Below are 27848 nucleotides of genomic sequence, written 5' to 3'. Positions count from 1 at the left end.
CATATCTTGACAAAGTAATAAATAACAAGTGGTTTAATAGTAATAAAATGTGTTAAATAGATGTAAAATTAGACGCATATCGCGGAGGGGAGAAACAATGACACACACGGAGGCGGAGGTGGGGACTGTTCGGAGGGACTTTATCCACGGCAACAACGCACTCGTAAACGAACTTTTTTTTTTTAAATTAACTTGGATAACTATATACAGACACTCAATTTTTAATGTAACTTCACACACCACTAAATTCTAATTTTGTTGTCATCTTTTTTTTACCTTAGTTCGGTGGGTTGATCCCACCCGGAAGTCTTCAAAATGAACGCATCAAGCGTTGTTAGGAACTTGCCTACCCTTGGAAATGTTTCGAAAATGACGCACACAAGTATCATCACAATACGCGTTAGAACATGTTTCCTCATCAGATATTTCTTCGGCCAGCAGAGAAGGCCTTGAAGACCCTGACGGCCCGCCACTGTGTGCCCGAGCCAATTCATCTGACTCTCGATAAAGTGTAGCAGCAGTTTTGCTCCGAGCACCTCCCATTAGCGTCTCAACTTATCCTGTTTCTCTACTAAGTTAGCCCTCTGCCCTAAACATTTTCTAAATTCGTACCGTACTCAACGGGGACAGTGAACACGAAAAATGTCCTATTTGTCCATGCGACAACCACACATGGGGACCAACCTGGTTTTGAACCCACGACCCTGGAGCTGTAAGGCCGACGCGCTAACCATTCAAGCCGTCATGTCGCCCCAATTCAGTTAAATTGAATTACCATCCTCTAACATCGACTTCTGAAAAAGATTGAGCCTTTTGGAAACACGGATCTGGAGTTCTGGGTTCAAATCCAGTTAAGTCCACCTGCGTGGAGTTTGCATGTTCTCCCCGGGCTTGCATGGGTTTTCTCTGGGTACTCTGGATTCCTCCGACATTCCAAAAACATGCATGCTAGCCTGAATAGTACTCTAAAGTTCCCCGAGGTATGAATCTGAGCGTGAATGACGTCCATCTCCTTGTGCTCAGTAATTGGCTGACAACCAATTCAGGGTGTCCCCTGCATGGTGCCTTAAGTCAGTTGTGAGGATCTAGCACCCCCCGCGAGGATAAGTGATTGGAAAAATGAATAAATAGATGAATTAAATTCTGGGTATGGCTCTCTTGGTCAAAAACATTCTTAATCCCTGCACTATGATAGCTTTGGGGATCGTTTTGCTGATTTAGTAATTTTAAATCATTTTTCTTGACTCTACTATTGTTAATTTCATATTTAATTTGACCTGTAATATACAAGGAACACACATTATTTACTGTCTTGCAGTTTATTTCAGGTGACGTTTACCAAAAAATTATTCATAAAAAACCTTGAACACAACATAAAGTTATCAGAATGGATATTATGTATATTCCGAAACACACACACAACTCCGGGTGTAAAGTAATGATGGATAACTTAGAGCAGGGGTGGCCAACTCCAGTCCTCGAGGGCCCCTATCCAGTCTGTTTTCCATATCTCCCTGCTCTATCACACTTGACTCAAATGATCAACTCATCAGCAAGCTGTCCAGAAGCTTCAGAACAATCCTCATTATTTGATTCTTGGTGGAGGGTTAGGCCCTCGAGGACCAGAGTTGGGCACTCTTGACTTAGACTTTGAGGAAGCATTGATATGCAGAAGAGAGACAAAAGGGGCTACACGAGTTCACAAAAGTCTTTTTGCTAGATCTTGTCATAGGATTTCCAATAAAATAACAAAAATATCGGGGAAATAGCGCGTCGACCACAGAACTGTGAGGCCGACGCGCTAAACAATCGCCCGCTGGGCCGCCTATCAAATTATGTTATATTAATTTTTTCCCTTTCTTGAAAAATATATTTTTTCAAACTATTTTACTTTTTAATTTAGGAGTTTCCAATTTTTGTCGTACTTTTCAATGTAATTTTCTATCATTTTGTATTTTACAAAATAATTGATGTACTTGTGTGTTCCTCCAATGCTTTATGTATATTTGTTAACTTATTAGCTGCCATTGACAATGCTAGCAGGGGTGAACAATCATTCAATTGCTGCCATCCTTCCCACTTTAAATGGACATCTATGAGTGAAACATTTCATTATAACTCACAGCAGAAGAATGCTTGGAAGTATTATTATTTATTATTTATGTACTTGTGTATTTCCCAATGAGTTTTGATGTTTTGTTGTTCAATGTAAATTCAGGCATCAAGAGATTAAACATATGAATAAAAACTAAATAAAATGTCAACCTTATGCTGACAATAAAATGTATAAGGATTAGTTAGTAGAACAAAATTCCGCCACCTCGGCACATCCTCTCGTGAGGCTTGGAAAATGAATGAACAAATTAACTTTAGATTTGCTTAAGAAAAACAAAACAAAAGTACAGTGTCTCTACATTGCGATCTAAGCGTGCATATTAGGCAAACGTGGCTCCTCCTGGCTGTCAGCTTCGGCATCATCGTTCATGTCACCCACGACAAAGATGGCGCCAATCGGTCCCTTGTCGTGGTCGACGCCGTTGGACTGAACGGGTGTCTTTGCGCCGGCGTCATGGTTGACACTGTAGATTGGACATGAGTTAAAGGACAATCTAAGAATGGCATCCAATAGGGATTTCGATAAGTTATCAGCTGATAAGATATATTAGTAATGCTGCAACCTAAAAATATCCAGTTTTTTAATGCTATGGCTGCGGTTGACAAATGTAGACATTCAAACCATTTAAAGTGGGAGGTTGGTAGCGAATGAACGTACCTTAATTCACTGGCAACCACCCACTTCAAATAGTTTGGGATTTTAATAGTGATAAACTGATTTAAATTCCTAGTAGAACACGGTTGTCAAAGTGACATATCACTATGTGCCTATGAATGTCAATCATGTGTCTTGACTTCATATTTCCTGCTAAAAGCACATAAAAATGATACATATTTTTTACCTCTACGGAGCCCAATGCACGATTACAAAAAGAAGAGGAACCTGTAGTCGCAGCTGTTTTGCATGTCTTTTTCTGAGGAGGTGGATCGTCTTTCTTGCCAAATTCCCGATTTATCTGAGCTCTTCCTCCTGGGCACAACGGGTCCCGGACCGGACTCTCCACGCTCCCCAATCGGCCGCCCAGGATTGGACGGCGTGACAGATCCGTCCGGGTCCTTGCCCGACTCGCTGCTCGCTGGTCTAGCGATCAAGCTGTCGGAGGACGACACGTGCTTCAAATGACAGTCACGCTCGTCTGAAAGAGTAAAAATGAAAACTTGTTAGCCCAATGTTAGATTAGGCCAGATCCGGCACGCCACATCCTTTTTAGCGGCCTGCGAAAGATAAATATCTGGTCAGTGTTTTAGGATAAAATTAAAATGAACATTATGGATATGGTATAGAGAATATTTACTCCCTTTTCTAAAAAATATGTTTAAATAAATTCGTGAATACACATTTTAAATTCAAAAGATTTAATGTTTTTGGGTAGATATTGGGTAGACATTTTTATAAATCTAAAAAGAAATTTAAATAAACAAAATATTTCCAAGCGGCCTGGCAGCTGAATGGTTAGCGCATCGGCTTCACATTTCTGGGGTCCAGGGTTTGAATCCAGGTCGGTCCACATGTGTGGGGTTTACATGTTCTCCCTGAGCCTGCGTGGGTTTTCTTCAGATGCCCTGGTTTCCTCCCACATTCCAAAAAGCATGTATGGAGTTATGTTGCAGCTCGTCGGTGTGCGTTTCCCTGTCGAGTTTGTGTCTTTGTTTAGTTTTAAGTTTGTAAGGTTTTTATGTTGTTGTTTTTGTATTAAACCTAACGTTTATGCACCTACATCCCCTTTTCGTTATTAACTCGGCTTCAAAGCCAAGTCGTTCGTAACAAAAATAGAACATTTTGTCTCTGCACACGAAAGAAATTTCAAGTAACGAAACGCAAAATCTCTCGGTCGTCACTTTGTAGAGTTTACATGTTCTCCCCTGCGTGTGTGGGCTTTCTCAGGGTACTCCGGTTTGCCACATCCCAAAAACATACAGTATAGGCTGATTGAAAACACTAAAATTGCCCCTAGGTACGTGTGAGAGTGTGAATGGTGGTCCACCTCGGAAAAATTATGAAAAGTCTTCAAAGGCAAACATTGTTAGATAGATGGTTCCCCAAACATGTTATTAGTTGTGTGCAGTGTTCCCTCGGTTATCGCGGTTAATGGGGACCGGGACAACCCGAATTTCTGCGAAGTAGGGAATTCCAAAAAATATATATATTTTTTTTTAATCTTTTTTTTTTTTTATTTACCCCCATCCATATAGTACACCATATAGAATACGGGTAGAGAGTGAAATTCATGTTATAACAAAATTAACTGTAAAATATGTTGTTTCAATGTAATATTTGTATTTTTTTCCAAAAACAATACGCGAAGCTCTGAGTCCACGGTAGCTGAACCGCGAAGTAGCGGGGAACACTGTATTTACGTGTGTGTGTACAATTACTGAACTGCCAAATGTTTACCTCGCTAATCCATCCCATGAATGTCTTATTAATTTTGATGGCTTAATAAATAGTTTCCTCATTTATTTTTATTTGTGTATTTTGCACATATTTTATACAAAATTGTTCTACATCGATCTTTTTTAAAGGGTTTTGGGGTGAAGACCGTAGAATGGGTAGAATGAATTACGCCTTATCCATGTAAAATGCATCTCTACTTATGAAAAACTGCTTCTTCAACAAATTAATTTTGTAAGAAGAGGTATCACTGTACAATAGTTATATATATTTTTTAAATTAATACTTTAAAAATTGAAAAAAAAAATGAAAAAATCAGTTTCACCTCCAGAATCAGCATCTCCAGCTCTGTTTCGACGTCTTCTCAGGATAACCTCCAGTTCGCTGTCTTTTTTTCCTGTTGGTGATGGCGCGTCCTGGGAGCCTCGGCTAGGACTGCGCTTCACCGTATCCTATGGGAAGAGACGTAGCAGGTAAATACCGTATTTTCACAAATATAAGGCGCACCGCATTATAAGGCGCAACCTCAATGAATGACATTTTTTCCATTTATAAGGCGCACTGTATTATAAGGCGCACTGTCTATTTTGGAGAAAATTTAAGACTTTTAAGTGCGCCTTATAGTCGTGAAAATACAGCAATTGCTATTGACTTCCAGGTATGAAGCACTCACTACAGTCACCTCTAGAGCCAGCTATTGTTGATGTCTTGGATTTTTTTGTATAAAATCTTGCAGTGGGGGAGGAGCTATATGATGGAAGATTTTGTAAACTAAGATGGTATCTGCATATTTAACAGAATTGTTTCAGTTCATGCGTTTGTGTTTTTTTAATATCCGACAGTGGTGGTTTTTTGTTTTTGGTTTTCTGTTTTTTCCATATATAAGGCGCACTGGATTATAAGGTGCACTGTTTATTTTGGAGAAAATTTAAGGCTTTTAAGTGTGCCTTATAGTCGTGAAAATACGGTAATTGGAATTGACATTTGCTCATATGTCGTACCAAGATGCATTTGAGTTCGTCCATGGCACTCTCCTGAGACTTTTCTTCATTGGTCAGATGTTGCTGGTCAACAAAACAAAAACAAATTACAACTAAGCTTACTTAATGCATGGCTTTTTCTCTGTACTCACTTTGACGGCGACTCTCTGTAGCATGGTTCAAGTTTGAGCCAAAAGCAAAAGATAAAAAGGGTTTTAACTTATTGTCAGAGAAGAAATGACAGTGTCATGCAAAAAAAACTGCTGACCTTGCTTTCCTGTGTTTTGACGGGCCGTAACACCACGCCAAGTTTGATACGCTCCATCATCTCGTTCACAGCCTTCACCTTCACGGTATCATCGGAGGCTAAAAGATGTTTGTGTCTTGGTTAGCGTGTGCTAGCCGGGTGAGCAAAACAAATAGGGTTACCTGCGGGTTGCTCTTCCTTCGGAGACCCTTTGGAGCCTTTGGATGTCTTCCTCATGATGGCGATCAAAGAACTAACACAAGTAAAGAGGGGACAATTCAAAATAACATTTTTTTTTTTAAATTCTTCCCGCTTGTTTTTTTTATGGAGTTTGAAAAGTCTAAAACATTTGCCAATCAGATTTTTTTAAGCCAAAATGATCCAAATTTTAGAAAAGGAACTACATTTCAGAAAATCATGAAATTAAAGACAAAAGAAATCACGTCTCGAGGAATCAGTCAAAAAAACAAAACAAATAAAAAGTCATAGAAAACAATTTATAAATCACAAAAATCAAATCACAAGACTCATCAAAATAACCATCCATTGACACAAAAAAACAAATAATCAAGCACAAAATATAAATGAAAAGTCACGGAAATGCCAATCACAAAAAACAAAAATAATAGGCAAGGTAAAGAAATTCCAAATCACAAAATAAAAATAATCAAAGATCACAAAAACAATTCACGAGTCACATGGAAAAAAAAAGTTATGTTTAGGAATGGCCCTCAGCACTGGTTGACAGAACTAGTGAATTGTTTTTGGTCATTTATTTTTTTGGATTCGTGATTTGTTGCCCATGAGTTATGATTTTTTGTGATTAGTGAGTTGTTTTCTGTGACTTGTATTTGTTTTGTCTTTTGTTTTTTTTTCTGAAATGTAACATTTTGGCTTTGGTTCATTTGTTGTCTGATTTGAAGAGCTTTCTAATTTTAAGTTACTGTTGATGTCCACTTGACAGCGACAGAAAAACAAGACATTTGAAGCTGAGCACCTGAGGGGATTGCATCTGGACGGCGGAGGCGGAGGTGGCGGTGGTGGCGGAGGAGGGGGAGGCGGTGGCTGGGGGAGGGGTCCTGGGGGTGGGGCCAGACAGTGAGGCGGAGGGGGTGGGACGTCGGTTGTCACAGCAACCCTCGAGAGCAGCTGGACTGTGGATGAAAAGAGGATGAAACCATCTGCATTTGGTTTTGGGACCATAGACCAGTGTTTCCCAACCGTTTTTTTAGCTGCGGCACAAATTTTGCATTGAAAAAACATCAAGGCACACAACCAGGTGAAAATCTTCTAATTTAAATATTACAAAATTAAATATTATAAAGTTGTTCTCATCAAAATTGTATTAAGAGTAATTAAATAATCTTAACCTTGTAATAGTTCAATTTTAACCTCGTAATAGTTCAATTTTAACCTCGTGATAGTTCAATTTTAACCTCGTAATCGTTCAATTTTAATCTCTTATTATTTAGATTTCTCTCTTGGATTATTATGATGTACAACTTCTTGTAATTTCCCTCGGCACACCTGAGCATTGCTCAAGGCACACCAGTGTGTCGTGGCACACTGGTTGGGAAACACTGCCATAGACTACAAAAATAGTTGGTAACCAGTCCAAAGAATATGGAGCGTTAGGTAGATAGCATTTACATTTTCTGCACAGTTGTACATACACTGAGTTTGCAACCGTTGATTGTCCTTCTCCACGCCTTCCAGACGTCCCTCCACATCTTTTTTCTCCTCATCTAGCAGCTCCACTTGTCTACGTAGACTGTCTAGTTTCTTTTTGGCGATGCTGTCATCCCGTTCGGCCTGGAGCTCACACACCTGTCCGCGCACAGATGGGTTCATAACATTCATTCATTTTCCGTGTCACAGAAGTTCTCAGCCTAGCCAACTACAGTGGTACCTTGAGATATGAGCTTCATGCGTTTTGGTATCGAGCTCGTATGTCGATTTACCATAACTCAAATCAACATTTCCCATAGAAATGAACTACTATATACAAATACATTTGTTCTAATCACTCTGAAAAAAACGGAAAAAACAGGATACAGTTGTACCTAGAGATACGAGCTTAATGCTAGTATATCAAAATTTGTCTCGTTTCTCAAGATAGATATTTGCTCAAAATTTTACTCGTACTTCAAATTGCTCGTATGTCGGGGCACTCGTATGTCAAGGAATTACTATACAAGTATCAGGTGGGGGACACCCTGAATTGGTGGCTAGTCATTCGCAGGGCACAATGAGATGAACAACCATTCACACTTACACTCATACCGGGTTAAATTGGAAGTGTTCAAGCAGCCTAGCATAACATTATGGGAACGATTGAAGAAACCAGCGTACCCGGAGGTAAACCCCGCTGGCGTGAGAAGTACATGCATAACATAGGAAGGTCTGAAACTACCCTTGATCTGAGAACTGGGAGGCAGACTTGATAGCCACTCGTGCTACCACAACGTGTCACCAGGACTATAGTTTTGCAGCAAACCATGTCTTAGTTATGGTTTCATTCAACTTTTATACATTAAAACTATACATTAAATATTTTATTTTTTAAATGTATTTCTTTCCATTGAAAAATAAAACGGAGAAAAAGGAACATTTTGTTGAGGAGTTGTTAACATGTCCTCATCACACAAGGGCACGAGGGTTCAATCCCAGCTTCAGGCCTTCCTGTGTGGAATTTGCATGTTCTCCCCAGGCTTGCGTTGGATTTCTCCCACGTCCCAAAAACATGCATGGTAAGATGGTTGGGCATAAATTGACCCTATGTATAACTGACAGCGTGAATGGTTTACCGTCTCCTTGAGCCTTACAATTGGCTGGCCACCAATTCAGGGTGTTGTCCCCCACCTGGTGCCCACAGTTGCGTGGGATAGGCTCCAGCACCCCCTCCCCTCGACCACTATGAGGATAAGCGGTACGGATAATGGATGATTTTTTTTTAACAGTAAATATTTTCTTTGCATCGATATCTTGGTTGTTTATGTATACGATTGGCTGACAACCAATTCAAGTAGCCCGGGATCCAGCACCCCCGCGGCACTTGTGAGGATAAGCAGATCGTTTTATTTACAATAATACATTAAGTTAATACACTTGATTTAGTATGGAGGCAGAAAATGATGTGGAGAGCCGAATTCAGCTACTATGACACTTGTGGTCTTTAAGATTAAGGGTCTATTGAGTTTAGAGTCAGTCGGCAGTGAAGCTAAGACGTGTTTTTGGGAGGAAGCCTTTGAAAAGTAAAGCGTTACCTTCTGCTGATGTTGCTGTCGCTCGTCCTCCAGGGTTTTGGTGAGGACGGCGACCTCTTCCAAGGCACTGAGGAGCTGCAAACTGGGATCGGCGGTCTGCAGCAGAAGCGTGCTCTGACGATTGGCCTCCTTCTGCTTGATCAGCATCTGTTACGCACATTCAATGCTTGAAGCGTTTTAAAAACAACTTACATCCCGGTCTTTTCGCTTTCTGCGTTTTCAGACCTCGTGGGCGTACATCTCGGCTTTGATGCGAAGGTTCCGCTCCAGGTCCAGCTGCTCCGTCATGCCCTCGTACTCCTGCGTCGCCATCATAGACACTGGTGCGCACAGTGAGACAAACAATTAGGAAACATCACGACAAATGACCGTTCACCAATAACAAACCTCTGTTAAACCTCTTGATAGTTTTGCAGTGTTCCTCAACAGCGTCCCGAAGTTTCTGTATTTCTTTCTCATCTTGTTCGGCCTGCGATCAGCGTCAATCATGTCAACATGGGAGCAATTAAATGATTACTGCGGTTATGAAAAAGGCACCTTTTCACTCAGCTCCTCGATTCTTTTCTGCTGGTCATGAATCTGACACAGGAAGTTCTTCTTTTCCTCCAACAAGCTGCCCACGACCTCACGCAGCTCTGAAAACAAATCCAAATTGTACAGTGAAGGTTGTCCCTATGTTTTGTTATTAATTTCTGATCATTTTCTATGTGACTCAATAATTGTTGTGCTTTCTGTGTGTCCTAGCATTTTTTCTTTTGCCCAGACTCAATGTTTTTACTGATTAGATAATACAGTCATACCTCTACTTACAAATGCATCTAGGTAAGAAATTTTGCAAACGAGTGACTCGAGATACAAAAAATCCAAGTGACGAATTTCCCCAAAAAGTTAATACATTTCCTTATTTGTTATTTTATTTTGTAAATATTGTGGCGGATGCATTTATTCTTACTTTAGAACATCCCTACTCTCTACTGGGCTCTCATTCTATCTCATATAATGACAATAAAAGCATTCAATTCAATTCAATTGGCTGTCTCACAACAGCCAATATCCATGTTTCAAGATTCTTACATATCTGTCCACCTCGGCTAAATGCTCCCCTTATTAATGATTGCAATTATCGCAATTATTGCAACTTATTAAGCAATTAAAACCGTAGAAATGCAACGCGACACATAGGACCCGGGAAAAAGTCTAAAATGTAGTACAAATTGGATGGCTTTCGGCCCTGGTAGAACGAGCTCTTTCTGTCATCTGGCGGACAAACGCAAGTATAACATCTCCCATTATGACGGCCGCGGAGGGAAGTAATTCAGAATTTACATGTAAAGTACACCTCTACTTACGCAATTTTCAAGTTACAAAATAAGTTCTGAAACCAATTCATTTCGTAAGTAGAGGTACGGCGGCACATTTTATTTTCACTTCCCGTGTCTCAACACTTTTATTTTTGCTTCCAGTGTGTGTCCCAATTCTTTTGTCTACTCATTCCTCCCATCCATGTCCTGTTTGTTCTCCACAAAATTTAAATAAATGTTCATTTTCTTTTTGAGCTTTCTTTCCACTCCCTGTGTTTTGCTTACCTTTGACCTGCTGTTGGCACTGTGCGAACATGTCGGACGAGGTTTCCTTCGGGGCTGCCTGGGCCTCCGTTTCCACGGCATCACAGTCAGAGATGCTTGGAAGCAGCTCGTCCAAGCATGACACCCGTGACGACAAGCTCAGGTATTTCAACTTCCTGTTCTCGCTGTTCAGCTGTTAGGGGGTGGAGCATCATAGGTGTCAATCAACAGCACTCTTGAAGTTCGTTTGATTAGATTCTCCCTCTCTCTTTATTATTCTAAATCTCCCTTCATCTTGTTTTTTGGCGACATGACAGAAGATGTCATCCGCATTGTGCCGAGTTATGCTGAGCATGCAGGCGTACGGTCAGACCTTTGTGGCGAGTGCCTCAGCATTCTCCCGGCAAGACTTTTCAATCTCCAGCTGAGTCTGCAGAACGCTGACCTCCTCGATCACCATCTGAGACACTGAGAAGCACACACATGAAACATTATGAAAAAGTAAAGTATTATTTGCATTATTTATTTTCATTACAATTTCACACTTCTCCCAGAATACAGACCCACACATTATGCATATCATGGATTAATTACATCCTGAAAACTTAAGTAAGCTATTTCCATTTTTGATATTTTGAAGTGCAGAAATAAATACAAAAACCTCAAGAATTATTTTTGTGAAACATTTTCCATGTTTTGTTTGGGTTTTGATGGTTGGACGTGTTTTTCCCTTGTTTGTGCTGTCCACAAGCAAGATTTCTGGCGATTTCTAACAAAGTCTCCACGTTTTTGTGGATTTGTGGAATCGAACACTGTGACACTAAGCTGTTTTATTCATTTGATATTTCACACAGAATACAGGAGGTCATGGGTGTTGGTAAATCCTATCCGAGCTGACTTTAGGCACCAGTTGGGGGAGACCCTGAATTGGTGGCCAGCCAATTCCAGGGCACGAGAAGGGGGGACAACCATTCACGCTCACACTCATACCTAGGGGCAATTTAGAGTGATAAACCAACCTACCATGAATGTTTTTGGAGTGTGGGAGGAAACCGGACTAGCCAGTAAACCAACCTGGGAATCTAACCCCGGTCCCCAGAACTGTGACGCTTACGTGCTAATCATTCAGCTGCTGGGCCGCCCTCTCTTATGAGAAATTTCACCCAAAAATTGAAATTTATTTAAAAATAACATACAATATTTTTTTTAAACTTATTTAAAATGTTTATTCTAGAAAGAGATTTCTGCTGTAGTCAAAAAACGTTTGTCCATTATTTTTGTTGGGCAACAAAACTGAAGTGGTGCTGACTTGCAGTGTCATGAGTTCATTTTGCGTCATTTATTCATGTGTTGCTGTTAGTGCAGTCAATTATTCAACTCTTGCAGCCTCAATAATTCAATGCAAGAGGTTAGGAAGGAACTAAAAAAGGGGAGTGGAGGGGTACGAGTGAACAGTAACACACTTTATTAACTGACACCCTTTAACTCATGCCGCTTAGGAAAAAGAGCATTTTTTTCCATGCCTAGAAACTGAAAAAAATACCAAACCTATTTGAAAAAGTGTAACATGAAAAGATACGTTCAAAAAAAGCCATCAAGTCAAAAACAAATATAACAAAATAGTAAAACCATAACAATAACTATTTTCAGTGTCACTGAGAACAATGTGTTTATTTTCCGTCTTTTGTCACAAATATTCAAGCGTTTATCACTCATAGTTGTCCAATCCGTTTAGAAAGGGAGCGCTTGCAATGAATGAAGGGAGTGTTCATTGCTATCAGACCTTCCACTCCAATCAGGCTAAAAAAAAATCAAACTATAACAGAAAGGGCCGCAGTGGGTGTGTGTTTTTGTTCCAACCTATTAGAGGAAACCTTTTCACCAATCTGGTATCTTAGAAATGCAATCATTGGATTGCAGTCAGTTGCTTCTTGTTTCAGCAGAAACCTCATTGGTTAAACTGTTTGTGTTGAATTGGTTGGAACAAAAATCTGCACCCACAGTGGCCCTCGAGGACCGGTTTGCCCACTTCTGGGCAAATACATTTACTAACATCATTGGCAGACAGTGGGCTAATTAAATTGTATTTAACATTTAAAAATATGTAATTAAACAAGGTGGGCCGGTGAATAAGTAGTTAACGTGTTAGCTTTCATAGTTCTGGGGTCAAGAGTTCGTTCCCGGGTCGGTCCTTACTGTGTGGAGATTGCATGTTCTGCCTGGGTTTACATGGGTTTTTTTTTTCTGGCGATTCGGTTTTATCCCACATCCCAAAAACATGCAGGATAGACTGGTTGAGAAATCTTAATTACCCCCTGGTAAGAATGCGAGCGTAAATGGTTGTTCATCTCATTGAGCCCTGCGATTGGCTCGTCACTGATTCAGGGTATCCCCTGCCTCATGCCCATAGTTACCTGGAATAGGCTCCACAGCACCCCTACGATCCTTGTGAGGATAAGCGGTTTGGCAAATGAACGAATGAGTAATTAAATAATTAAAAAACAAAAAACGACTTCAATTCATCTCCATAAAATAAAATAAAAACTATATACATAGATTGAAAAAACATAAATATAACAAGATAAAAGTTGTGAAATTAATTTTAAAAAATACATACCTAAATCATATCATCCATTATAAATCCTTACCTGTATGGATTGTCATAATGGGCAATGGAGCGATTGTGCCACTGCGAGTGACTAAAGCAGTAGTCGCCGTGACAACGGTAACTTGCGGTCCCCATTACACACGCCTACTCTGCAGCTGTGTGGGTGTCCACTGACCTATTGTATCCTGAACATATGTGTCTTTGCGCATGTCTTTTGTTGACAGCTGTTGGGCCAACTCACCCCTCTTGATGTGCTTGAGTTGTCTCTCAGCTTCGTCCCGCTGCTCCGTCAGTCGGCTGCACTGCTGCACAACGTAAACATTTTTTACACAACATTACACAAACTTATAATAATGACCTACTTGCAGGGCGATACAATGCGTTACACTGAAAGATATATGTTGCAAAACAATACACAAATGTATATGCTGTTATAGTTACCTACTTGCAGGGTTATATACGGACGCTTACACAGTGTTACACAATGAAACAGTCACAGTGTTATATTACAAAACCTTGCACAACATTGCAAGATTTAATGAGTTTGTTAAATGTTACATGATGCTACCGACATTACAAATTGTTACACGTGCATTGTTGTGGTACACCTCTCCATTAAGGCATCAATTAATCGTGGTGATGCTGGTGGTGGTGGTGGTGGTGGATTGGTTTGATAAAATTGTTGAATTTTACAATTTCTTGCTTATAAGCTGTCCCCTGATTCATGACTTTCACCTCCTGGTTTTGATAGGGAGGACAAATGTGTTACTTTGAAGGGAAAATAATCGCACATGGTATTTCTGAGATACTGTATGAATCAAAAGCAAATAATTAGGGTCAATATCATAAGGAAGTTTGCTATTCATCCACTAATGGTTGTTTTTTTTACTGCAAAATATAAAATAACCAACGAATAGTAAATGTGAATTTGCCGACAATTAGTAAATGTGAATTTGCCGACAAATAGGAAATGTTAATTTGCCAACATATACTGGTGAAAAACAGTATATCAACGCTCAAAGTTTTGTGTGCATATAAGCCATACCCTTGATTCAGTCTTTTTTTTTGTTACAAATATGCGTTATATGCGAGAAAATGGGATAAATGGAGAACATTTGCACACATTTTGTGGATATAGTCAATTGTTTTCTAACATTAACAACAAAGGGGCACTACTGTTTTTCTAATCATTCATTTTCCGTTTCGCTTTTCCTCACAAGGGTCATCACAAGGGATACAATGTAGTGAAGTAGACAGACCCTATATAGTAGTACAATGTTACCTTGACATACGAGAAATTTGAGATACCAGTTAAATTTCAGGAAAATATTTATCTTGAGATACGAGACAAATTTTGATATACGAGCAGACAGCGACTCCCTCTTTGTAATGTGTCTGCGAGCACTAGTCGGATTGTTTTTTCAGGGGGTTTTTTTCCAGTTAGTCATTGCGAATGGTGAGGCAATATACGAGTTATATATATTTGTGTGCGTAATTATCTGAATATTTTGAAGGGAATACAAAAGCAAACTACCATCCATAGGTTGCTTCTGAAACTCAGGGTGGAGGCGGGGCAATCAGAGCCAAAGGTATAAAAATGTAAAACAAAATTAGAATTAAGTTTAGTTTAAGGTTGGATTAAACTTATTTTTGAATGTCTGCATCATAATCCAAGTTCATTTAAATGTGTTTATGTTATATTACGATTCACCGGTGCAAAAAGACCTCTCGGGTCAGGAAAGAGGCCTTTCCCCAAGTGGACGAGTTAAATATAGAGCAGTGGGTTGTGACAAAAGAAAAAGATCCTGCATACAAGCGGACGAAATGAGTTTACCCTGAAGTGTTTTGGGGCTGTCCCTTATATATAGTGTGACAAGCTTGTTCATCTGAGAGGGGAGCATCCAGAAGGGCCAGATGAGGTGGCTCTGTCATCTGATTAGGATGCCACCTGAACAGGGGTTTGGCCATAAATAATTGGTAGAAAAGTAATGCAAAACATTTCCTAAAATATATGTTCAGTTGAGCTTTCACGATATAAGTATATTATTTTTTATGCTGAAAAATTATCAATGATTGGTTGCCGAGCATATGAGAAATTTGCAAATGCATGTGCGCAGAAAAACCCGCAAGACACGCACCTGCACACTTGCAAGGATATTGCGAGCATTTCTCAACGTGTTCAAAGTAAAATGCTGTGATCGCACACACTAGAATGTGTAAAAATGCTGTGGTGAAAATTCAAAACTTCAAAATCGGCAAGTAAACACTATAGCAAGAGGCATCTGTTGAGGCCCTCAAAGTGGATGCTAATTCATCAGATGGTGATGAAAATGTATCGTCTAAAAAAATCCAAGATGTCTAATGGACAAAGCCTACTACAGAGACATCAGCTCAGCATGGAGAAGCACGGTCGAACCCAATTTATGGACATGTCGTTCATTTTGCCATCTTCAATTATCACTCATCGTTTTTTCAGCGTGGCTTCACCTGTTTTTGGCGACTCTAGGCACAGACTCTTCCCCGAGTGCTTGGAAATTGAACTTTTTTTACACACTAAATTACGTTTTTTTGGGATCGTGAGTTTGGCTCCCGGATCACTTCATCAAATACTCCTACGGAAGGGCCCCCGGTAGTTTTTTTCTTTCCCGAACGAATCGATTTTATCTTGTAAATCCACAATTGCAAATACAAAAGACGGAATTTTCTTCTTGATTTGGAATGGGAACTTTGGGACTACAACCCTGACTGCTTGGATGTTGTATGGGAATCATTTAATGGATAGACTATGGAGAGAAGAAACTGATGTCAATTTTTCAACATTTTTACGAATTGAAAATGACGCATAAGCCCTAAACATGCAGTTTATCGCAAAAATACTTTTTTTCAACTTAGGGAGTTAAGACTGATTTTCTTTTATAAAAGTGCAAAACATTTAAGGGCGGATTACATTTTTTGCAATAATTTTCAATTATTTATTTTTTGACTAAAATTTTAATTAATTAATTTTTTGCTTCCAAAAGTAAAATTGATTTACAACTTTTTGGCACAAAATTTTTTTTTTTCCAGATCGTGGTTCTGGGTGCCTTCCTAGACACCTTGTAGAAACTATGTTTCCTGGCTGGCCCTTCAAAGAGACACATTTGTACTCCCAATTCAATCTATTATTATGGAGGTGAAAATTGTGAATCAGGGGGCGTCTTATACCAGAGAAATTGTACATTTCAACGATTTTAAGGCAATATTAAGGGTAAGACTTACAGGTGGAGGCAGCTAATAAGCAAGGAAAGATGATACTCGCTTTAAGCAATGCTTAGGGATCTCACATCTACTTGGCTTGCCCACCTCAGCTACAGCAGAAAGCACTTGGCCCACTTTTTGGCACTCAACTACCTTCGGCTTCTCGCACTAGTAGCTAACATTAGACAACCTCGACGATGAGACAGGGACACCTCTTGCATCATCATTTCTGAACATGGAATATTTTAAAATGTGATTATTTGATACTGTAACCATTTATCATAATCAATCAACATTCAATAGCCTACAATGCATGTTTTATTTATATATATATATATATATATATATATATATATATATATATATATATATATATATATATATATATATATATATATATATATATATATATATATATATATATATATATATATATATATATATATATATATATATATATATATATATATATATATATATATATATATATATATATATATATATATATATATATATATATATATATATATATATATATATATATATATATATATATATATATATATATATATATATATATATATATATATATATATATATATATATATATATATATATATATATATATATATAAAATAAGTGAACAAAGAATATATAGGGGAACGAAAGAAAACCTATATGGTAATGTACAATTAGGATGAGTGCGCACATGAATTTAGGGAGGGGTCCTGAAAGCATAGAAAGCCGGTACGCTCATAAATCACAACAATAAATCACTGTCTTTCATCTTGTTGTTGTATAGACACACCACATGCGCCACAATCTTTTTTTGTGTTTAATTGTTGCTATTTTCTAGAGCTAAATAAAAGTATAAGTGATTAAATAAATGAAACGCCGGTTACCTTCGTGTACATGTGCGCCTCCTCTTCACATCCTTTCCTTGGTGAGGACGATGAGCACGGAAGCATTTTCAAATCACTTTGGAATTGGACAATATTGGAAATTCATCAGTGAGAAATTGATTTTCTCAATGCAGAAAAGATGCAAATACGTTTGAATGAGGTCAGTTCCTTCGGTCCAGTCATCGTTTTTTTTTTTTCTTGTGAAGAAGGAAAGAAGCTCAGAGGACCATTGCAGCCGGCAAACACGGCCCCCACCTTTCTCTGACGTCACCTAACGTGACGTAAAAATGCTGATCCAGCAATAATAGCTATCGTATTACATCAGTTATTCACGCCAATTTTCACTAATATGTCTCATCTCATTTTCTAAACCGCCTTATCCTCACTGGGATCGCGGGGGGTGCTGTAGCCGATCCCAGCAGACTGTGAGCCAGAGACGGTGGACACCCTGAACCAGTGGGCAGCCAATCACAGGGCGCAAGACGACAGACAACCATTCAACACACACACTCTTAGCAAGGGGCAATTTAGAGTGTTCAACCACCATACCATGCATGTTTTTGGGGTGGGAGAGGAAATCAGAGTACCTGGAGAAAACCCACCCAAGACCGGGATAAACATGAAAATTCCACTCAATAGGGACATACCAGGGATTGAACTCACGACCCCAGGTCTGTGAGGCCGATGGGCCAACCGCTCAAACATCAGCCTGCCTAGTATAAAATATATATTTTCAATATAATGCAGTAGTAGTAACAACAGTGATGGTGATAACGAATTTGCCTATTACCAAACAAGCTTGCTTATTTGTCAACAGTGAGTTTTATGGACCGTCATTATTTATATAATAATTTTAAAGGAGTTAATGATCAACTTTTTTCAAGGTTTTGATTTTCTATTCATGAGCGCGAGTGGTTAGCGCATTGGCCTCAGAGCTCTGGGGTACTGGATTCAAATCCAGGTCATGTCCATCTGTGTGGCCTGCTTGGGTTTCCTCCAGGTATTCCGGTTTCCTCCCACATTACCAAAAAAACATGCATGGTAGGCTGTTTGGGCACTCTAAATTGCCCCTAGGTATGAGTGTGAGCGTGAATGGTTGTTTGTCTCCTTGTGCCCTGCGATTGGCTGGCCACCGATTCAGGGTGTCCACCGCCTCTGGCCGGGAGACAGCTGGGGTTGGCTGCAGCACCCCCCACTACCCTAGATGAGGACAAAGCGCTTCAGGAAATGAGAGGAGAGGAGATTTTCTATTCCTGATTCATCGTTTTCAAACCTGCTAAATACAACAAACAACAAACAACATTCAACGTTTTGTCCAGTTAACATCTGCGTTGATTCTCCGTTGCAGCAGGGGTCGCTCAAGATAAACGGTCGGCTTTGCAACATTTTGTTTAAAAAAAAAAGAGAATTTGATTAGCATTAAATTTCTACAATTCCTATCATAAAAATCTAGATCACAACTATTATAATTACGATTAAAATTTCATTTTTATGAAAGTATTCATCTGTCTACCCTATCTGGATGATAACGTCAACTTCTAGGTGAAAATAATGTGCTGGTTCAGCCGCAGAAACTTCCGGCTTGTGATGCAGTCGAGGCAAAATGGCGTCTCGCTACTACCAAACAATGCAGGAGACTTTCAAAACGAACAACAAAAGTCGCGAGTTCCCGGCGCATTCGGCTAAAGTTCACTCGGTGGCCTGGAGCTGTGACGGCAGGAGACTCGCGTCGGGATCCTTCGACAAAACTGCCAGCGTTTTTGTCCTGGAAAAAGACCGACTGGTTAGTTTTGGCCATGATGGCGGTACCGGTGGATAGAAACCAACTATCAGGCAGGCACTAACAATAAATTACATATGTTATCATTTGCATTTGCTTTACAGTCTAATGCATACATTGATACATAAAATACTAGAGCAACTTTTATCAGCACATAAATATGTTTTCTCACTGCTCTGGGCTTCTGGGTTCAAGTCCAGGTCGATCCAACTGTGTACATGTTCTCTCATGGCCTGCGTGGGTTTTCTCTGGGTACTCCGGTTTCCTCCCATCATTGCAAAACATGTATGGTAGGCTGATTGAATACTCTAAATTGCCTCTAGTGTGTATGGTTGTCCTTCTTGTGCACTGCGTTCGGCTGGCCACCGATTTTAGGTGTCCCCCGCCTTTGGCCCGGAGTCAGCTAGGATAGGCTCCATCACCCCCGGGACCCTAATGAGGATAAAGCGTTTCAGAAAATGAGATATGTCGAAATTCAATTATCTTTCATGGGGACGCTGAAAAGTGAAAGAAAACATGAAACAGGTTTTAAGAAGGTCCAAAATCAAGGTTTTTTTTTCATTTCTTAGCTTGACGGTAGGGTAGACGCCACTTTAAAAAGCAGATAAATGCTGCATGTGCGCCCGTATAGTGCTGCAAAAACAAATTTAAATCGGCCGCGGTGCAGCCCCAGAGGCGTAAATTCGCCAACTTTTAGTGAAAACCGCATTGAAATCGGACTTAAGGTCTTGTCTCCATTTAATCCAGACCTCAATAATAGATATTATACACTTGCATATATACATACAGTATATATGTATACATGTGTGAATATTTGTATACATGCATGGATGTGTGTATATATATATATATATATATATGGATGTGTATATAATTATTTTTTCGCAATTTCTCCTGGTTTGGAGAAAAGCGCTCACAAGGTACAGAAGATTCTCCTGTGCATAGAAACTGTTGTAATAAACATTTACATTTTCCATGGAGGTCCTCCATCTTTGACTGCAATATTCACCAAGAAATGAACGTGTCAAATACTCAATACTTGTTTTGAAAGTTGTGTTTCTTTATGAACACAGTTTGACTGGCAACTGCCGTGTTGGCACAGTTCCTTCACTGGTCACGTGACTTTCTTAAAGCGGTACACGCACCAACAGGGTTTGCCAAGGAGCTCGATGCATGCACCGGCTCATCTTCGTCACTGGACCCATCACTAATATATATGTATATCTTAAATTTGAGTAACTTGCTGTCTAACAGGCCCACTAATGCTGTGCTTGTTTTCAGGTTAAGGAGAACAACTACCGCGGCCACAGCGACAGCGTAGATCAGCTGTGCTGGCACCCCAGCAACCCAGACCTCTTCGTCACAGCGTCTGGCGACAAAAGTGTCCGTATCTGGGACGTGCGCACCACCAAGTGCACTGCCGTTATCACCACCAAAGGTCAACCTCATAAAATTTTGTCATAACCTTAATTAATCTTAGTAAAAAAAGAATGAAATATGTAGAAATAAATATAAGTAAGTGTAAATATTTAAATTTGACTTTCAATGATTTAATAAGGGTCACCACATATTACAACATATTCATGTTAATGAACATATGTATATATGTAAAATTGTAGGGGCTAATTTCCATTTTTAGTCCATTGTGTAGGTTGAAGATAAACAATGGCGCATGCACACACACACACAATTGCAATTTTGTTCAGCCAGACTTAAAATTGATTGGAAGAAGCAAACTGCCGTCTAACCTCTGTGTCAGATCTGGGATCTTCCTTTTTGGTACTCTCATCTGCTCTGATATGGTCTTCTGAGAGCATGAGTATCTTTTTTAGGAAGCTTTCTTGAGAATAGGGCGAGGTTATGGTCTGATATACCTGTCATCATATTAAACGTCTACTACGACATGGCCCATGATGAACATTTTGTTTGAAACCCTGGTCAGTCGGTATAGCTGAGTCGGGTACAATCTATCGAATTCAGTAAAGTACCCACTGAGTCGTACTTTAACACCCTAAACTCGAACTTTGTTTCTGATGTCGACTACAGGCGAGAACATCAATATCTGCTGGAGTCCAGATGGGCAGACAATTGCCGTGGGTAACAAGGAAGACGAGGTCACCTTCATCGATGTCAAGACGAACAGGGCGAAGGTTGTAGAGAAGTTCAAGTTCGAGGTCAACGAAATCTCTTGGAACAATGACAACGACATGTTTTTCCTCACCAATGGGAATGGATGCATCAACATACTCAGGTGAGAAATGGCAACAAAATATCCCCATGCGGCAATTTCCAAATAAAAAGATAGGGAACCTCGGAAGCTATCTGTGGGTCTTTTGATAGGTGCAAAAGGCTCTCCGCTAACCTGTGAGCTAAAATATGGTAACCACTATTGAGAGACCGCATTACCAAATGCACCAATAGGAGCATCACGTCAGCACTGAGCCACTGACACTACCTCTAAAGGCGCTTTAATCATAATATTTTTTTTCATTACACTCTTCTCCATTCATTCTCTCTTTGACTAGCAACAACACAATAATGTTGTCAAAAGAATTCACAGACTTTTTATACTGGTAGGGGAATGACAAAAAAAAAAATCACACATTTCATTTAATTTTAAATTCCGAGTGTGGTTCTTAAAGAATAACATTTAAAAATATAAATTGTCTATGGCCGTCTCTGTTAAAAGCATTCCCGGCCCCTCTTCTAGTGCCACCAACAGCGTTGAAGCATAATAGTTACTATGTTTTTTTAGTTACCCTGAGCTTAAGACCATCCAGTCCATCAACGCTCACCCGTCCAACTGCATCTGCATCAAGTTTGACCCAACGGGCAAATACTTTGCCACGGGAAGCACTGACGCCCTAGTCAGCCTTTGGGACTTGGACGAGCTGGTGTGTGTGCGTTGTTTCTCCAGGTAAATGAGGCCTGACGCTCTGCTCGACACCAAGCTGATTGTAATCTAACCTGATGTGTCTCCGCAGGTTGGACTGGCCCGTGAGGACGCTGAGCTTCAGTCACGACGGGAAGATGTTGGCGTCGGCATCAGAGGACCACTTCATCGACATTGCTGAAGTGGAAACAGGTAGAATGTTAACTTAGTTTTTATGTATATAGATAGCATAGGTATGCTACAAATGGGTTGTTCTTTTGGGTATGTTGCGTTGAGTATTTGGCTGGTCAAAACAGAAATATTATTTAATAATGACTTGCGTGCTCGGGACTGCAACGCGTTATGCTTGTATCTCAAGGTATTACATTGGTACCTTTAGATACGAGCTTAATGCGTTCCGGGACTGAGCTCTATCGATTTACTTATATCTCAAATCAACGTTTCCCATAGAAATGAATGAAATACTAATGAATTCGTTCCCACCCTCTAGAAAAAAAAAACGGATATTGCAGTGGAAAAACATATTTATATTGGTTGTAATTCACCATCTACTAACAGAGTAACAATTACCTAGTGGTTATGATGTTTAATAATGAAATGAAGCATTATTTTATACAACGGGGAGTTCGTGGATGGCGGGGAAAGAGAGTCACTTGACAGATGCGCTCATAAAGTAACAAAATTTAAATTTAACTTAAATAAACTTTGATTCCTATACGTACACACTTAAAGTTTTATTCTTACGTTACACTAAATTTAAACCTTACTATGCAATAACCAAGGAAAAGAGGTTAATGTATCCCACTGTGGCTTTCGGGGCGAACTTCCTGCTTCTCCATACGTATTGGCGAGCCAGCTCAGTCATGCCTACACTACTCCATGTTTTTTGATTATTTCGTGCTTAATATCGATTGTCATCATACGTCTATTCTTCGCACTATTCTTCATTGCACCGGCTTGCTTTGGATCCATTTTGTTTCCCTTAATTCTGCACTGACTAATGCAAAAACATAAAAAAATGCAACGCTCCGCAGAGTGCTCCTAGAGCTCTTTGCACGAGGGAGATTCGGCATGAGACAGTGCGGTGAAATCAATTGTATCCCCTCGCAGCCTGGCAAACTGGCTATCTCAAATGCTCGTATCTCAAAATTTGTGTCGTATCTCAAGGTACATTTTTACTGTAAATTTTATCTGTATCTCAAATTCCTCGTATGTCGCCACTCGTATGTCGCCACTCATATGTCAAGGTATTACCATACTGTACTTTCAAATAAGAAAAAAATAAATAAATAAAATAGTTTTCGATACCGGGGTGGCATGGCCGCTGAGTGGTTAGCGTGTCGGCCTCACAGTGTGGGTCCTGGGTTCAAATCCAGGTCAGTACACCTGTCTGGAGCTTGCATATTCTCCATGTGTGGGTTTTCTTTGGTTAGCTGACTAATAAAAGCAATCTTTGCCTTGGCAGGCGAGAAGCTTTGGGAGGTCCAGTGTTCACCTACATTTACAGTTGCTTGGCACCCCAAGCGTCACTTACTGGCCTATGCATGTGATGACAAGGACGACAAATACGACAGCAACCGCGAAGCGGGCACTGTCAAACTCTTCGGCCTTCCCAACGATTCCTGAATTTAGGACTACTGGTCAACATTTTTGCCATTCTTGTCCAGCAAGCATATGGGACGAAACATTCCATCGGCAATCTCTGTGGGTCTTTTGTAAAATATTGTTTTTTGTGTAAAAAAAAAAAAAAAAAACATTTTTACAATTAAACTTAAATTTGTAATGTTTTTGTCAATAAATTCTTTCATTTTCACGGTTTGATAAAAGTCCATAAAAATAAACTGCAACTGCCAACCAAACACCACAAAGAACAGGGGAGCTGCTGCAACGTAGACGCTGGTTCCAGACCGTCGTTAGGTAGATGAAGAAGATGGTGGGGAATAGCTAATCATTTTAGAACAGTGGTTCTTAACCTGGGTTCGATCGAACCCTAGGAGCTTGGTGAGTTGATCTCGGGTTTCGTAGAGCCTCTACCGCATAGGTCAAGACACATCGACTCATCATGTCTATGCACAATAACATGCCACACTTGACCAACACTGATTGCAGATGATCACGTGACATTGCTTGGCTAATCAGTGCTGCGAAGAATTCATACTTTTTTTTTTTTACACTAAAGTAGAGTTCGGTGAATGCGCATATGAAATTGGTGTGTTTGGTAGCTCCAACAAAAGGGAACCACTGATTTAGGACAAGGGTCAGGGATAGAATGATGTAGACAGCAAAAAATCGAAGGGCCAATGACACAAAAAAATGAGTGATAATTAGAGGCAGAACAACTCCGAGCCAAACCCACCAAATCGGGTGGCCATGTCCTTTCCTCGAGAGCCACTATCCAGTCTGTTTTCCATATCTCCCTCCACCAACACACCTGAAATAAATAATCGGGATGGGTATGAAGCTTCTGGGCCGCTTGCTGATGAATTGATCATTTGATTCAGGTGTGGTAGAGGAGGGAGATATGGAAAACAGACTGGATAGATTCTTTCAAGGACCGGACTTGCCCACGCCTGCACTAATGGATCCAAGTGAAATCTCCCTGTTGTGTACTTCATCTTATGAACGTACCTCAGACAAATAGCAAACACGGTTGTCTGAAACCCAAATTGTGTTTTTTTTGCATATTTATTGCACTCAGATTTTAGACTGAAATCAATTTTCGTAGGACAAAATCAACCCAAGTAAAGAGAAAATGCAGTTTCTAAATGAAGATTTTATACACCAAGGCAATTACAAACTTGTCTGGCCCTCTGTTAAGAAAGTTATTACCCCTTTGTTAAATTACAAAATAACTGACTAATCACAATTGTAGGAAAGCTGAGTTAAATTTAACGGGCCACTCCCACACCTGATAACCACCACGTGTTGAATCAAGAAAACACTTGAATAGAATGCGCCAGAAAAAGTGGCGTAGGCTACATGATCAGAGCATCATGCCATGGTCCAAAGAAATTCAAAAAGAAATGTGGAAAAAAATGATGGATATCTACCAGTCTAGAAAAGGTTACATATCAATTTCCATGGCTCTGGGGCTCCAGCAAACCCGTCAGAGCCATTATCCACAAATAAAGGGAACTGGGAACAGTGGTAAACCTTCCACAGAGTGGCCAGACAGCTTAAATTACTCGAAAAGTGCGACCACAAGTGATCCAGGAGGTCACTAAAGAATGTAGAAAACATTAAAAAAAAGAATGGTAAGGCTCGTCTTACGTTTGCCAAAAAAAACTTCTTGATGATCCTCCACTCTTTTGGTAGAGCATTCTGTAAACTAATGAGTCAAAAGTTGAACTTTTGGAAGGCGAACGGCCTGTTACATTTGGCAAAAAAAAATATGGCAAAGCATTCCATCAAAAGAACACTATACCATCAGTGAAGCATGGTGGTGGCAGTGTGATGGTCTGGGGCTCCTGTGCTTCCTCAGGACCAAGATGACTGCTGAAATGGATGGAGAAGGAAAACGTCCAGCCCTCAGTTTTTGCGCTCAAACTCCAGCACTGTTGGAGCATGCAGCATGACTGATGATTTTAAAAAATCAGAAATCAGGAAGAGGCCAAATATCTGTTCATGGCAGTGTAAATGGCCTTAAATATTGTGTGCAACAAAAATGCAGGTCACCCGAAAGATCAACTCCATAAATATTGCTCATTATTTCTGCCCGTCAACTAAGTTCCCTAAATATATAAAATATTATGATTATTTTGTATTTTCAAAAGTAAATACAGTAATACCTCGTTTATCGCTGACAATATGTTCCAAGACTTGACGCAATCAGTAAATAACCACAAGACAATGTTTTTATGTGCCTCTATGACCAGTGTCATGCGTTCCTACCCTCATCTATGGTTACGAGTTGTGAAGAACAAGATCTCGCATGTAAGCGGATCAAATGAGTTTTCTCCAGGATGTGTCCACACTCTCCCTTCAAGATAAGGTTAGAAACTCGGTCCTCGGGAGGGCTTCAGAGTAGAGAGGCTGTTCCTCCGGATCGAGAGGAGCCAGATGAGTTAGCTCGAGCATCTGATTAGTATGCCCACTCCCTGATGAAGAGTTCTGGCCACGTCCCAGCGGAATCGGGCCAAACCAAGACAGCTAGTCAAGACTATGTCTCCCGGCTGGGCCTGTAACGCCATGGGATCCTCCTGGAAAAGATAGATGAAGTGGCTGTGACCTCCCTGCCAAAGCTGCTGCCCACGCACGCCACCTGAACTCTGATAAGTGGAGAAAGATGAGACGAGAAATTAGATTCACATTTGGCTAATCCAACCTGCAATATGGGAAATCCGCGAAATGGCAAGGTATTACTGTATATTTTTGAGGCTGTACCCCATCACCGTGGACATATTTGCTCAGGATTGCTGTAGATTTTTTTACTTCCTGAAGGTGGCAGTGTCTCTTTGTTATAGTAAACATTGAAAAGGCCATACTATGTATTAACAAATCTGTTTTTTTACTGCTTCTTCATACAATTTCTTCTGCCAAATTTGATCATGTTGTTTTGGATTATTTCCACATGTCCAGTAATTTTTGGAAAAATTCAACAGGGAAAGTGTTGAAGTGAGTCGCTACTCAGCAGATAAATAGTTTCCCTGGCCAAACTTGACACAAAGCACGCGCGTACGTGCCAAAAGTAATTTTCAATGCCGTCGGCAAGCAGCCTGTAGATAATGTTGCGCGTGTGAGTTCAACATTCCGTCAAAAGGCCTTGACTAACTCGCCTCTGCCGGTATGCTAATGGCCCCACGTTCAGGATATGCACTAGCAAATGTTGGCATTAACCTCTCAATGCCTGAATTGACAATTATACTTCAAAAGGCTTTAAGGTAATACATAAATACTACATTTGAATATACATTAAGAGACCGGAGTACCCAGAGGAAACCCACGCAGGCCCAGAGACAACATGCAAACTCCACACAGATGGAAATGACCTGGATTCGAACCTACGGCCCCAGAGTTGTGAGGCCGACGAGCTAACCAGTCCCGCGACCGCTCTTTAAATAGTATATTTTTTAATTAAATTTAAAAAATGTTCAACAATGGTAAGAACATTTTTTAAAAATCTTTAAAACTACAAATTCTAAAATAAAATGTTTTAAAATAAGGGATTATTTAGGGAGAAATATGCAAAATATTCAGGATTAATTCACTGACTAATTCCTGTTTTATTATGTATTCATAAAATATTTTTTCTATTAATTTCTTTTATTTTTTTAATAAAAGCCATGGGCACAACAAAGTGATGACTCATCGTTTTTTTGGCTGTATTTTTTCTTTTTTTTTTTTATCTAGCATCATCAGTGACCCCTAAAGAGTTTAAACACCAAATCAAACATTAAAGGGTTAAATTAAGCAAAAAAAAAACATTAAAAGCCTTTTGGCTGCATTTACATGCACTTATTTTAGAGTATGTGATATGACTGTAGTTGATTATACAACTCAAAATGATCAAAACTCCTCTTGATCGTTTTCATATGGGCGGAACATTCAACTAAAGAATTCTCGGAACTTGGCAAAAAATGCATTCAAAACAAGCGGAGTCACGCTAGACACATTTTTGTCTTTAGCGGACACCGAGAAGAATGATAATCAAACGGTGTTCGATTTAGCCCAGAACAGAGGGAAATTCTTCATGGGATTAAGATTGATGTTTTTCTTCTTTTCTGCTTCTGAACATTTTCTTATCTGGCAGATATGAAAAGCAGCTGTGAACACACCGGTGTAAATAATTTCTCTATGGCCACCCATAGTGGAAAATTGTTTACCTAGGGATGTCCACATCGCATATTTTTGCAAGCAAGTGGAG

The 27848-nt window shown here is 39.8% G+C and overlaps 2 protein-coding genes across 2 annotated transcripts; one reads left to right on the top strand and one right to left on the bottom strand.

The window, feature by feature from the left end:
• Positions 1-1313: 1313 nt before the first annotated feature.
• shtn3 (shootin 3) lies at positions 1314-17634 on the bottom strand. The gene is made up of 17 exons (XM_077733477.1): positions 17313-17634; positions 13415-13478; positions 10939-11033; positions 10587-10758; positions 9538-9635; positions 9388-9469; positions 9226-9320; positions 9001-9147; positions 7408-7561; positions 6732-6888; positions 5917-5987; positions 5756-5853; positions 5640-5654; positions 5509-5571; positions 4833-4959; positions 2999-3251; positions 1314-2579 (listed from the first exon to the last, which is right to left on the bottom strand). The coding sequence occupies exons 1-17, from the start codon at positions 17376-17378 to the stop codon at positions 2423-2425; spliced, it is 1914 nt and encodes a 637-aa protein (XP_077589603.1). The 5' UTR covers positions 17379-17634; the 3' UTR covers positions 1314-2422.
• A 1240-nt stretch (positions 17635-18874) lies between these two features.
• Positions 18875-23768, top strand: thoc3 (THO complex 3). Its single transcript, XM_077733478.1, has 6 exons — positions 18875-19095; positions 20374-20530; positions 21139-21343; positions 21848-22009; positions 22077-22177; positions 23451-23768. The coding sequence occupies exons 1-6, from the start codon at positions 18916-18918 to the stop codon at positions 23609-23611; spliced, it is 966 nt and encodes a 321-aa protein (XP_077589604.1). The 5' UTR covers positions 18875-18915; the 3' UTR covers positions 23612-23768.
• The last annotated feature ends 4080 nt before the right edge of the window (positions 23769-27848 follow it).

This window comes from Stigmatopora nigra, chromosome 14 (genome assembly GCF_051989575.1).
Source record: "Stigmatopora nigra isolate UIUO_SnigA chromosome 14, RoL_Snig_1.1, whole genome shotgun sequence".
Taxonomy (NCBI): domain Eukaryota; kingdom Metazoa; phylum Chordata; class Actinopteri; order Syngnathiformes; family Syngnathidae; genus Stigmatopora; species Stigmatopora nigra.
This window is presented reverse-complemented; position numbering and strand designations above follow the sequence as displayed.